A 14,155-nucleotide genomic window follows, 5' to 3' on the forward strand; every position below is an offset into this window, starting at 1 on the left:
TACTCGGGGGTTTTCGAGGTCGCTGATTACGAATATGACATTCGTTTTTCAAAATTCAAAATAGCGGATCCAATATGGCGGACAACAAAATAAACAAGTTGTAAATCCAGATGTTCATTACATCTACATGAACATTTTGCTTCCTCTTTACGATCATCAAAAAAAATTTGCTTCCTCGTGGAGGAAGCATTAACGATAAATATATTTCATTTTTAAATAATTTTTAATACAATTTAACATTTATAAAATAAAGTGCATTCGTCTTAATAGAAAGAATAAAATTTTCTTATACAGTAATATGAATCTAAATAAACAAAAAATTTTTTAGTAAAAAAGTGAATTTTTCAAATTTGATTGTACTTAATTCTATAATTTTCAATAGAACATATACTTTATATACATCAATCGATTCGTCTTGATTTAAAGAATAAGATTTTTGATTTATTTTTCAATAAATAATAACATTTTGTTGTACAGCAACATGATTTTTAGGAAAAAATGAATTTTTATTAATAGTGCAAATTTTTTGTCTATAATTGGTTTTAATTCTATAAATTTGAATACAATATATACTTTACATATACCAATCGATCCGTCTTGGTGCAAAGAATAAGATTTTAGAAATAAATGAGTAAGATTTTCTTATACGCCAACATAATTTTGCGGAAAGAACTCATTTTTTGATAAAAACGCGAATTTTTCAGCTTTAATTGTGATTAACTCTGTAAATTCTCATACAATTTATACTTTTTATATACCAATCGATTCGTCTTGATGCAAAGAATAAGATTTTATTATATATTAACTTCAATAACCAACTTAAAAAAAAAATTTTGAAAAAAAATTTTTTTCTGAGAATTTTTTAAAGTTTATCAATCCATTTCGAGATATTTTTATGATAAATATACCTGGTAAATTTTAGCCAAATTCGTTAAAACCTCTTCGAGTTATCGTGTTCACAAAAATCGGGATCCACACACACACACACACACAGAGACACACATCCATACATACATCCGGACAATTGTTCAGGGTCTTATATAACATAGTCCTATATACACTACCGTCCAAAAGTATCAGGACGATTACATTCGACTCTATGAAAAAACATGCCATTATTTTTTCAATCATATCTCGGAAATAAAAGGAGGTACAAAAAAAACTTAAATACGGTTAGAAAGCTGATTGAATTCTGCGTAAAATAATCCATCTTTGAAGTCATTTCGTTAATTATTTTTTTAGTTGTAGAGTGAGAAAGAAATAAAAAAAATTATCAAATTTTCTCATTTTTGTCTCTTGACTTCAACTTTTTCAAAAATCTAGAAAAATTTAGATAAAATTTTTCTAAAAACACAGAAATCTTCGTTAGAATTTCAGCTTAAAAATAAGCCTTCGAAAATTAAAAAGGGTTCATCCGTTTTCGATATATCATTAAAAATGTGAAGCAGTGTTTCGACCGATTGCTGCATTGAAATTAAACTATGACGACTCGATTCTGCCTTCGCGCGGCAGCGAATGAGAGAAAACAGGGACGAATTTTTTCTAGAGAATAATAAATAATGATGTTTCACGAGTAATATAAAGAAACTCAAAAGTTCATCGTTCCCCCGCATGAATTTGTTCCTGTTTTCTCTCATTCGCTGCCGCGCGAAGGCAGAATCGAGTCGTCATAGTTTAATTTCAATGCAGCAATCGGTCGAAACACTGCTTCACATTTTGAATGATATATCGAAAACGGATGAACCCTTTTTAATTTTCGAAGGCTTATTTTTAAGCTGAAATTCTAACGAAGATTTCTGTGTTTTTAGAAAAATTTTATCTAAATTTTTCTAGATTTTTGAAAAAGTTGAAGTCAAGAGACAAAAATGAGAAAATTTGATAATTTTTTTTATTTCTTTCTCACTCTACAACTCAAAAAATAATTAACGAAATGACTTCAAAGACGGCTTATTTTACGCAGAATTTAATCAGCTTTCTAACCGTATTTAAGTTTTTTTTATACCTCCTTTTATTTCCGAGATATGATTGAAAAAGTGATGGCATGTTTTTTTATAGAGTCAAATGTAATCGTCCTGATACTTTTGGACGGTAGTGTAGAAGAAAATTTGTTAAAAGGATTTTTAAAAATTTTGTAAATTAAACGACTACAAAGCTTCCTCACGAGGAAGCAAAAATTGATCAGATTGACTTCAAACGTAGTACTCGGGGGTTTTTGGGGTCGCTGATTACGAATCTGACATCAGTTTTTCGAAATTCAAAATGACGGATCCAAGATGGCAGAAATTTTTTCAAAATTCATCGAATTTGCTTGAAACTTGTTAGTCGGGGGTTTTAAGGGTCGCTGATTACGAATCTAACATTAGCTTTCCAAAATTCAAAATGGCGGATCCATTATGGTGGACGACAAAATAAACAAGTTGTTCATTTCATGACCATTTAGCTTCCTCAATATATAAAAATTGCGGTTTTGCAAACTTTTGAAAAACTATGTACAAAAGGGTTCGTCCAGAAGATTTGTTAAAAATAAAATTATATAAATCATTTATAACTTGTTATATAAATATTTGGTGAAATTTACACTTTCATTTGCCAATTGCTTCTTTTTTATGATAGAATAATCATTTCAAAATATTAATATTAATATTAAATAAATTATGAAAAAAATACAAAATTTGAATTTTTTGTGAAAAAGAAAAATATTTATTAATTTTATAAATTTTGATAAAATATATACTTTGTATACATCAATCGATTCGTTTTCTTGCCAGGAATGTAATTTTGAGAATAATTAATGAAAATATTAACAAATAAAAAAATTATTTCAAAAAATACAAAAAATTTTTTTCTGAATTTTAAAAAAATTGTATAAAAAAAAATTTTGTAGATATTTTCGAAAATCCTTGTGTCAGATTTTAGGTATTAATGACTGCAATAAACCTGCAAAATTTCAGGATAATCCATCAAAATTTGTCTGAGATAATTTGTACACAATTTTTGTGTCATACACACACACACATACATCTGGACATTTACTCATAATTGAATATACATATGTTCTAGATGAAAATGAGTCCATATAACCTTCTTTTGAAAAAAAAAAAAAAAAAAATTGAAAATCGTCACCAATGCAAAGCTTCCTCATAAGGAAGCAAAAATTAATTATAATGGCTTGAAACTGAATACTCGGGGGTTTTTAGGGTCGCTGATTACGAATCTGACATTAGTTTTTCAGGGTATTTAACGAAATTTGATTTCACTAAAAATTATCATACTGATGTCAGACTAACGAGTTTCAAACAAATTTAATAAATTTTAAAAAATTTTCCGCTGTATTGAACCAGATATTTTGAATTTTGAAAAACTGATTTCATATTCGTAATCAGCGGCCCTGAAAATCCCCAAGTATTCAGATTCAAGCCAATCTGATCAATTTTTTATTTCGTTGTCCGCCATATTGGATCCGCCATTTTGAATTTTGGAAAAAATTCCCGCCATCTTGGATCCGCCATTTTGAATGTCGAAAAACTGATGTCAGATTCGTAATCAGCGACCCCAGAAACCTTAGGGTACCAAGTTTCATAAAAATCCATTACAAATTTTTTCAACACACTTTTTGCCCAAACAGTGGAAATCTCGTTGACAGCCAAGGGGTTAATGATACGGATTTTGAAAAATCAAATTGATAAAGAAGGACGAGAAAAGAGAAGGTGAATTAAAGTACTACTTTAGCCTGTATGTAATTATTGTGTTTTTTAACTGAAATGATACTTTGTAATACGCTACACATATTCTTAAATTTTACGGAAATCTCAAAACTAATTCTGATCAACTTGTATGTGTATTTAAATTTTGAAAGTTTAAATTTAAATTCATTTACGATTGGCTTTTTTTAGACAAAATCAATAGCGCCACCTATGCGCATGCTTGAAAAAGCTTGCCTTAGTATCACGTAACTTTTTGTTCCATTACATTTTTGGAGAATCAAAAGTAGTGTTTTTTGTGACCTCGGTACATTTAGAAGCTCAAAAAAAGTTGTGTACATCATCTGAAAAACCATTAAAAAAGATAAGAAAACATGGATTCGTCAAGTTAATCATGCAGAAGTATTGTGGGATTCATGATTGATAAAAAACAAAGTAAAAAATCGAATCCCGAAACGTTTCTCTTTATGGTTAGAACAATTTGGCCCACCATTTAATATGCACTAGCGACGTATACCTCACTTGCTAACGCTCGTTCGGTTGTATTTAAACTTATTTGTTTTTATTTATTTGATTTAAGTAAATATTTACTGGAATAAATATTTTAAGGCGTACTTGCGTTTGCGAAAAGTATTGTCTGATTCTTGGAAAGTAAATAAATAACATTTTGTAGGCCTGTGTTATTTTAATTCAGACTAATATCCCTTTAATTGCGTCAAATAATTTATTATGTAGTCCAAGTACCAAATTTATTTGCATCGAAACAAAGCAATTTTGGATTCAAATAAATCTCAATTTATATTAAAGAAATTCATAGGTAGGGGAGTATCGTCGAGGTTGGACCTCTGTCTAGGTAGGCCATTCGCGTTTTTTTGTCAAGTTCACTAGTGCCACCTTCGCGCATACTTGTCGAAGCTTGTCTTAGTGAAACCTAACTTTTTGTTCAATTACATTTTCGGAGAATCGAAAATCGTGTTTTCTGTGACGTCGGTACAAAAAAAGCTCAAAAAAAGTTTTGTGCATCATGTGAAAAATCATTAATAAAAAATAAAAAAAAAATTGAATCGTCAAGGCAAGCATGCAGAAGTTTTGTGGGACTCATGGTTGAAAGAAAATCAAAGTGAAAAATCGAATCCCGAAACGTATTTCTTTTTGGTTACAACAATTCGGTAATGTTACTTTCTGTCAAGGTCGGCCACTTTGTGTTTAAAATGCGCAAAGATGAGGACGAGCTACTTTATTTGCATAAACTGCAATTCTGTATAACTCATAATATAATTTATTGATCATCTTATTAATATTTTCATTTCCACTACCGTCCGTGAGTATCAGAACGTCCCTTTTTTTATGAGTGGAAAAATGCTTAAAACGTAGAAAATAGGAATGACAAAAATTTTTCGTATTTTTTTCCTGAAAGCTAATGAAATTATGAAAAGACTGACACCTGATCGAAGAATTTTCGTTGACTATTCTGTCAGATACAAAAAAAATACTGGATTTTGCATGCTTTTCGTAATTTTTTAATTTCTCGAAAACTAATTAACTTTTTTTAGCGTTCTTGGTCTTGTTTCAATCTCTATTCAATGTAGAATCTAAATTAATTTATAGTATTGTGATATAAATTTTTCCAAAAAAATTTGAAACTGTGAAAGTTTACAGACCTTGACTGACCTTGACTAAAACAGGACTTTCCAACCATATACTTCAATTGTCCAAATTCATTTTAAAAAAAAAGTTATAAACAAAAGTTAAAAAGTGGGCCGACCTCGACTATGTTCCCCTACATAAAAGTATTAGCACACTGAAAAAAAATTATTTGATTCAATTAATTGAAATTATTTAAAAAATATTTGTTTGATTCAAATATTTTTTCTTTGGGAATACACGGAAAAAATTTGAGGACATCAGATGCGCCGAGGACAGTGTCAACAGCAGAACATTTCATTTTGCACGTCTGAGGTGCCTTTTTGAGACATCAGGCGTACATTTTGTACGTCTGATGTCTCAAAAAGGCACCTCAGACGTGCAAAATAAATGTACAAGAAAATTTTTACAACGTGCACATCTGACGTGCTGAAATTTATTCACTGTACACTACCGTCCACGAGTATCAGAACGATTACACGCGACTCTATGAAAAAACATGTGTGACAAAGTGGTTTGTCACTGGCGATTAAAAATTGTGATTTTATTGTAGCACCCTATATAGTTCCGTCCCTGCGATAAAAATGGACGTTTCCGTTCGATATTTGAATTATTCATTATTATTATTTGCGCCGACTTGGTATACCACGTGACAATTCGGTCCCGCGCAATTTCAAAAGACGCAAAATTAATTTTAGCTTATATGTATTAACTACGTAGTAAGAGTCGATCTTCCCCCCTTCCCCCACGTAGACTAGCGTAGACTTTTGCCGAACCCACCCCTCCCCCTTAGCATGCTACGTAGTTTATGAACGCTCCCTAAGCTTCTTCCACCCCCATAATGACATCCGCGAGTATCGTCACAACTTCGGTCGTTTCTACTTCTCCTTGCACCTACAGCAACGTAATGGTCCACACGACGTCATCTTCGAATGTTTCGAGAATTTCGTCAGAACTTGCCCCTAATATGGCTAAATTACAACAATGTAGCCTATTATTAAATGACCCTGAATACCAAATGTTTTTAGAGTGGAAAGCAATCCAGCGTAAATTAGTTGAACAAGAGTATTTAAATATGAGTTCCCCAATTAGGCCTTTTGAAAAATCCCAAACCGAACCGGTAGTAAAAAGTATTCCAAAAAGGGAAGACATTTCGAAAGAAATTTTGTAGAAAAATCAAATTGTCGACCGTGAGCCCAAGCAAAAAGTAGGGAAAGAGAGAGAGCGTGGCCATATTAGCGAGAGAGGTTCACAAGGTCCAAAGGTGGGGGAAAATTCCCCTTACGCTTTCACGTCATCGTACGATGAGGAAGAAGTACCAGCGTCTAAAGTCGGTTCTACAATGGGCACGTCGGACGTGGTCGTCTGACTTGCCGTGCTGACGTCACCCATGCTATTCAAATGGGTGACGTCAGCACGGTACGTTAGACGACCACGTCCGACGTGCCCATTGTAGAACCGACTTAACCGTACCTCACAACGCCGTAGGACTACGACAACAGAGAGGCGACATAAAGTGATTAAAAGTCTGAGAGATTGGGTAATCAAATTTTCTGGAAATGGCAAACAAGATCCAGAAGAGTTCCTGAATAGAGTTGAGGACTGTCAGCTATCTACGGCAATAACAGACGAAGAGTTGTTGCAGGCCATTCCTAGCGTATTGAGAAGCAATGCAAGTAGTTGGTATCGCACCATTCGCAACGATGTTTTGACGTGGGAAGAATTTCGAGAGGCGTTCCAACATGAATTTTCCAGCGAAGGTGATGACTTGGAAATTATGGAGGAATTAAGAAGTCGCACTCAGGCAAAAGGAGAAAAGATCACAGCATATTTGACTAACCTCAAAATTATTATGGGTGATCTCCAGAAGCCTCTTGCTCGTGATCTTCAATATAGGATCGCGTAAAATGGTCTCACTCCTGAATATCGTCACATGTTGATAGATTCGAAGTCGAATTCACTACCTCAAATAGAGCGAGTATTAAGAGAATTCGAAAAAGCGAAGGCGGCGGATCTACGATACACACCACCACTGTCCAAGGAAAAAATGAAATTTCCCTCAGCAGCGGCAATTGTTCCTGGAAAAAGTGCCAAAGTGGAGGCGTTAAAAGAAGAACAAGCGGAAAGTGAATCAAGTTCCAGCGTCAAATCAACGAAAAGTGTGAAAAAGGGAGAAAATAAGAAAAAGAAGAGTAAAAAGAAAAATAAAGAAAAAAGTGAAAAAGTGGATGCACTTAAAACACAAGCACCAGCGACACCAAATGTTCCGAATCCACCGCAGCCTTCAGCACCAGCGTTCGCTCCTGTTATGATGGGAACGAATCAGACATTACCTCAACAGCAGAATCATTCAGTGTTGAGAAATGGTCCAAATAATGGAGCAAATCAAAAGGGTCCTGAACTGTCCTGGTCCCCTCACCACTACACCGGGGCAACCAGCATAGACACCACGAGCAACGTAAAAGTGGAGAAATTTGTGAGTGCAGATGTACCAGCGTGTAGAAGTCAGAGTGAAGGGGATTAACTCTCAGTGCAAGTAGGAGAGAAAGGTGTCATGACAACCAGCGTACAGAGTGGAAGGGATCCATTCTCAGTCACGAGCGAAGGTGTTTCGAAGCGAGAAACAACTATGAGTAAGGCGAGCTCACTCTCACAGAAAGATAAAGGAGTAGTGGAGAGGGAAAAATTGAGTGAGACGGACTTACTCACACCCAAGAGCAGAAGAGGAGAGGTGTTAGCCAGCGTACCGAATGGAGGGGATCCATGCAACCAATTTTTGTCAAGAGAAAGTAAAGGTGCAATTAGGAAAATAAAATTTAGTGAGATTTTCTCTGATTGTGAAGATAAGAGTGTTAAAATTTTTGAGAATAAATTGAGTTTAGAGAAAAAAGCGGATTGTGTTGAGAGTCGTTGGGGACAAAAATGTCTCTCACCTGATTTTGCAGTGAATGATTTACCGAATTCTGATCAATCGGCAAATAATATTCAAATTACCAACGATCGGTCTGATCGTAATTCAATCCAAGGGGGGAGAAAGCTGTTATGAAAACAGCTGAGCCCACCATGGATGACGGAGCGAGGACTGAAAACAGATATTTCTTAAAATTAGTCATCGCTGATCAACCCTATCTAGCGTTACTTGATCCTGGGGCAATGATCTCGGTGGTAGGCCCTAAACTAGCGGAGAAATTTAAATCGAAGCTTCAATCAACCGACACAATGATACAGAGTGCTATCGGTGGTTCTACAAATACTCTGAAAAAATTGAAATTGTGGTTAACCGTCGATGGTGTCTCTCAGCCATTCAAGTTAAGGGCGATCGATTCATTGACTCAGGAAGTAATTTTAGGAGTTGATTTTTGTCGAGCGTTCGACATGGATATGCAACTTGGAAAGGGTTTGTGGAGAGTGAACAGCAAAGAGTGGCATGAGTTTGCCAAAAATATGAACCAGCGTAGTGACAGTAACATTTTTGCAGAGTGTGCAGGAATTTCTGAAATAACAAGTTATCAGCGTGAACAAATTCAACAGTTAGTCAAGAATTTGATAATACCACCGTCGAAAGAGCATGGTATGACAACGCTCACAGAACATCACATTGTTGTTTCCAATTCATCACCAGTCAAACAACGACCGAGAAGAATGGCTTCTGCAATTTTGGATTGGTTAATAAAGGAAATTAAAAGACTGTTGGACATGGGAATAATCGAGCGTTCAGTCAGCGAGTGGAGCAGTGCTCCAGTTGTTGCTCTGAAAAGTGATGGGTCTTATAGGTTGTGGTTCGATTATAGAGATTTGAATAAAGTAACGATTCATTATGCTTATCCAATTCCCAGCATCGATTCTATACTCGATAAGCTTAGAAAGGCGCGTTTTATTTCGAAAATCAACCTTAAACTAGCGTATCACCAAGTTCCTTTGTCCCCTGAAAGTAAAAAGTTCACGGCATTTTCAATTCCTGGATTTGGACTTTTTCATTTCAAGCGTTTACCTTTCGGTTTAACCAACGGCCCGAGTACTTTCCAGCGTTTGATTGACTCGCTCTTTGGTCCAGAATTCGATCCTCATGTATTCGGATATTTGGACGACATTATCATCATCAGCAAAACCTTCGAAGATCATCTACATTGGTTAGAAGTGGTGTTAAAAAAATTGCCAAATGCAAAATTAGAGATCAATCCCGATAAATGTGAGTTCGGCTGTTCTCGAGTTGCATATTTAGGTTACGTTCTTGACAACGAAGGACTAAGAACTGGCCCTGACAAGATTTTACCAGTGTTAAATTATCCAGCGCCAAGAAATGTTAAAGAAGTGAGAAGATTTCTTGGGATGGTAGGGTGGTATTCGAGGTTCATTGAGAAGGATAGTGAAATGAAGTTACCACTATTGAACCTTCTTAAAAAGAGCCAGCGTTGGGAGTGGGGTGAGGAACAAGAAAATGCGTTTAATCTCCTGAAATCAAAATTGACGTCAGCACCAGTGTTAGCACGCCCTGATTTCAGTAAACCATTTACTGTTCAGTGCGATGCAAGCAATTCAGCGTTAGGCGCAATGCTCACACAAACGACCGAGGATGGAGAGCATCCTATCGCTTATGTTAGCCGAGTACTCACATCGCACGAGAAAAATTACAGCGTCACCGAGAGGGAGTGTCTAGCGTTATTATGGTCGGTGAAGAAGAAATTTCGTCCTTATCTGAAGGGTTCCATATTTTGTGTAATTACGGACCACAGTGCTTTGAAGTGGTTGCGTAATTTAAAGGAGCCCACTGGTCGTCTTGCGCGTTGGTCATTGGAACTCCAACAGTGGAATTTTAAAGTGATTCATCGAAAGGGCACGCTGCATCAAGTTCCAGATGCTCTTTCGCGAATAGTCGAGCAAGACGAAGAGGAAGAAATTGCTGCTTTCGAGACGATAAATGATCCGTGGTATCTGAAACGTCGTGAAATGGTCAGGAGTCACCCCCAGCGTTTTCCGGGTTGGAAATTAGAGAACGAGATGTTATACCGATCAAGAATCGATCCGCTCTTGACACCAGTCACCGGAAATGTGGAAATTTAGAAATTGGTTGTTCCCTTAGAGCACCGTGAGGAAATACTTACCGTGGCGCATGCTGAATTCTCGGCTGGTCACCTCGGAGTGGATAAAACCTACGATAGAGTGGCGAGGGAATATTACTGGCAGGGTGTTTGGCATGACGTTCACAATTTCGTCACGCAGTGCCCTGACTGCCAGTTTCATAAGGTCTCTCAGCTGGGACCACAAGGATTGATGGGAGAGAGAATTGTTGAACGACCTTGGTTTGTAGTGGCTGCCTTGTGGTCTTTCAAGATCTTTTCTCTCGCTGGGTGGAGTTGAAACCTATACGTTCAGCGAACTTCAAGTCAATTGCCAAAGCGTTTGAGGAGCTCATTCTTTTCCGGTGCGAAACTCCAGAGTTCCTTCTCACCGACAATGGAAAAGAGTTCGACAACCGTCACTTGAAGGAGGTGCTGAAGGAGTGCGGAGTAAAGCACATAACCACACCACCGTACCATCCTCAAGCGAACCCGGTTGAGAGGTCAAACCGAACGTTGAAAACAATGATCTCAACTTTCATCGACTCTGATCATCGGAATTAGGATTTACACCTGCATTAATTGAGACATGCTATGAATATCGCCACACAAGCGTCAACAAAGGTATCACCAGCGTTTCTCAATTATGGTCGCCATTCAAAACCAGTCAAGAGTCTTCGGCGAGCAGTAGAAAATCCAACTTCAGTCGTGAGAATTGATCCAGCGTTGTAGACTGATCGTATGAAACGATTGCATGGACTTCGAGATATGGTTGCAAGAGTTGTCAATCAAGAGAGGACCAAACAAGCAGCGTATTACAATCGAGGAAGGAAAAATGTTACATTTAATGTTGGAGACTTGGTGCTTTGGAGGACTCACAAATTGTCCAGCGGTATTCGTAAATTTGCAACGAAACTGGATCCAAAATTCGAAGGTCCTTTCGAAATTATTCAAATATTATCTCCTACCGTCTATGTGTTAGGCACGAATGATAATAGGCGAATTCCCAAGGTGCACGTCTCAGAACTAAAACGTTACATTCCACCCCGAAATGTTAACAAGGATTGAATTTTACATTGATCAAGTATTTTATTTTTTTTCTTATAATTGATTTTTTTTTGGGTGACATTAATTTTTTTTTATTTTTCCAGCGTTACTAGCGTTAAATTGAATAATAAATTTGTGAAGTTTGATTTTTATATTTTGTCTCTAAATTTATTTATTTTGTTTTGTCTCTAGCGTTTGATTTTTGTTTATTTGTGGATTTGTTTCAGAAAATGTTGGGATCTAAAAAGAAGATGCCAGCGAGGTCTCGAGGACGTGGTTTCTCTAGACCAAGAACCAACTCACCGGAGCGTCGTCCAGGAAAACATGAACAAGTTCCAATTGAGGAAAATGTTTCGGACACAAGGGGTCAAGCCAGCGACGATCTGATCCAATGGAAAGATGTCCCACCGCCTCCAGCCGTGGTACCTTTCCGCCACCATCACAGCATGGTGGCCGTTGCGGGACGAGGTCGTACTTTCCAGTGACATCTGTCGAGAGCGACTACGAGACGAACAAAACAAGGCGTTCCGAGTCATTCGATTGATCACTCCTCCTGGACCTCCAAACCGGAGAGCAGAAGAGAGTTCATTTCCGTTGGAACTTGCGAGTCTGGAAATTTCAACGAGAGGCCAACTCCCAATCATCACGAGAGGAGTTATGTTCGGAAACCTCAAACCTATTCCCACCGATCCTTACGTCGGATACTGTAGGAATTGCGGCAGACGAGGAGTGACTCTGACGACTTGCCCACGTTGTTCCGAGAGACATTTGGCAGATATAGCCAAACAATATGGAAAGGGAAAATATGAGTCCTTCAGATCGGAGCGAATCGCCAAGGTACAGGAAACAAGAGGTCGAAAAACTGTGACTCTCACCAGCGACTCATCGAGCGGAGCAACCTCGTCATTACCTGAAAGAGGAGGAACAATTGAGGGACGGAAACGCCCATCAATCATCATTTCTGAACCTTCGACATCTGATGGAAGATCCCAGCGTCCAAATAACGTAGAAGTCTCTAAGGATAAGATTAGAAGAGTGGAGGTAGAAAGCGAGAATCACACAGAGGAACAGAAGGGGAAAGGCACAGACAAATTAAACAACAATGTGATTCCCAAAGTCGATGAAGTCTGGAACCAACTTCAAAATCTGCCCACATTTCAACCTTCAAGGGTGGTAGATTTGGAACCACCAACTTCATCTACAACAGTTTCATTGATTCCCCTGAATTTTACCTCACCACCACCAGCGTTACCAAGGTTAGAGGACCATCAACAAATTCCTGCGGATGTGAGACCGATGTCAGCCGGAGACCAAGCGGATCGTTTCGTGGAGCAGACAAGGGAGCTCGCTCAGGCGCTACGTGGATTGCCGGTCGAGGCAATAATGTTGGCGATGCGAAAATTTTTCGAGGAAAGACGTCGCACAAATCATTGACTGTGGAGTGATTAGTGAGAGTGTGATGGTTTAATTTTTTTTGTTTTAGTTCCTGCGTTTTTCTTTCTTTTTGGTGTTAAATTGATTTTTTTATAGAAACATTTAAGCCTAAGTTATTATTTTTCTTTTGTGATTCAGGGCGGTACTACGGGCTAGTACCGGCCAAAGGGGGGGAATTGTGACAAAGTGGTTTGTCACTGGCGATTATAAATTGTGATTTTATTGTAGCGCCCTATATAGTTCCGTCCCTGCGATAAAAATGGACGTTTCCGATCGATATTTGAATTATTCATTATTATTATTTGGAAATATTGTTTAATTTTGAATTCTTTCTTATGAAAATTTATTTTGTTTAGAGTAATTAATATCTAGTTTAAAGTTTATTTTATATGCTAACGAGTATTATTAATTGTTTTTAATTTTGGTTTGTGTGTTGATTTTTCATTTCCGTTTTGAGTCAACATGTGCTTGCTGTATGAAAAAGGCTGACAGAATGCGGAGAACGCCGTGACAGAAGTTTGTGTGTTACGCCGTTACTATTTGCAAGAATATATTGAGATTGAGAGTTATAATTTTGTCAGAGAGCAGAAGCGACGTAATTTCGAGAACGAAAAAGCATCCTCGAATTTGTTATTTCGATCGGTGCGTGATTTTCAGTTGAGTAGAAAGAAAGTTGATTTCTTTGGTGTTTAATTGGCGAGTTGAAAAATTTGTGAGATAGTGACTGGTGGATTTGTATTTCGAAGTTTCTTTCATTGAACTGGCGAGAACATTTACAATAAAGTGACTGTAAATTGTCAACGAAAGTGAAACGAATAGAGAATAGAACCAGCGTTGAATTATTGATAATAAATATTGTTTCTTGGATATTCCGGCGTTAACTTAATTCATCCTTTATCAACAATTGGTGAGTTAACCTAAAATTTTTGCGTTTAATAATTGTGTTTCATGCCATGTGCTTTCAATGGCGGTCTTAAAAGAATTTCACCCTAATCATTAGAGTCTCATTTTTTTATTGGTTGTCGATTTAGTAATTGAGTAATAAATTATTTTGTTAATTTCATAATTTGATAAATAAGAAAATTAACTGGCGCTCAACTGAGCATTTTTTTAGTAAATTTTATTTGTGAGAGACATGAGAAATTTAATTGCTGACTTGACTGAAAGCGTATTTGACTAATTAAAATTTAAATAGCAAATAGAGTCTAAGGAAATTATCGTTGATTTATTTAAAGTAAAATTCTAGTTTTATTAAATTAAATTTAATTGTTG

General features: G+C 36.6%; 2 protein-coding genes across 4 annotated transcripts in view; one reads left to right on the forward strand and one right to left on the reverse strand.

Annotated features, from left to right (window-relative positions):
• Positions 1-13,172, forward strand: part of LOC122513098 — a 162,233-nt gene extending 149,061 nt beyond the window's left edge. The window contains exon 2 of the mRNA XM_043629349.1: positions 11,677-13,172. Within this exon, the coding sequence (XP_043485284.1) occupies positions 11,849-12,883 (1,035 nt within the window). The 5' untranslated portion in view covers positions 11,677-11,848 and the 3' untranslated portion in view covers positions 12,884-13,172. The remainder of the gene's footprint in view (positions 1-11,676) is intronic.
• Positions 1-14,155, reverse strand: part of LOC122513097 — a 190,944-nt gene that overhangs the window by 121,276 nt on the left and 55,513 nt on the right. The window lies entirely within an intron of this gene.

This window comes from Leptopilina heterotoma, unplaced genomic scaffold, assembly GCF_015476425.1.
Source record: "Leptopilina heterotoma isolate Lh14 unplaced genomic scaffold, ASM1547642v1 Lhet_134, whole genome shotgun sequence".
Classification (NCBI taxonomy): Eukaryota; Metazoa; Arthropoda; class Insecta; order Hymenoptera; family Figitidae; genus Leptopilina; species Leptopilina heterotoma.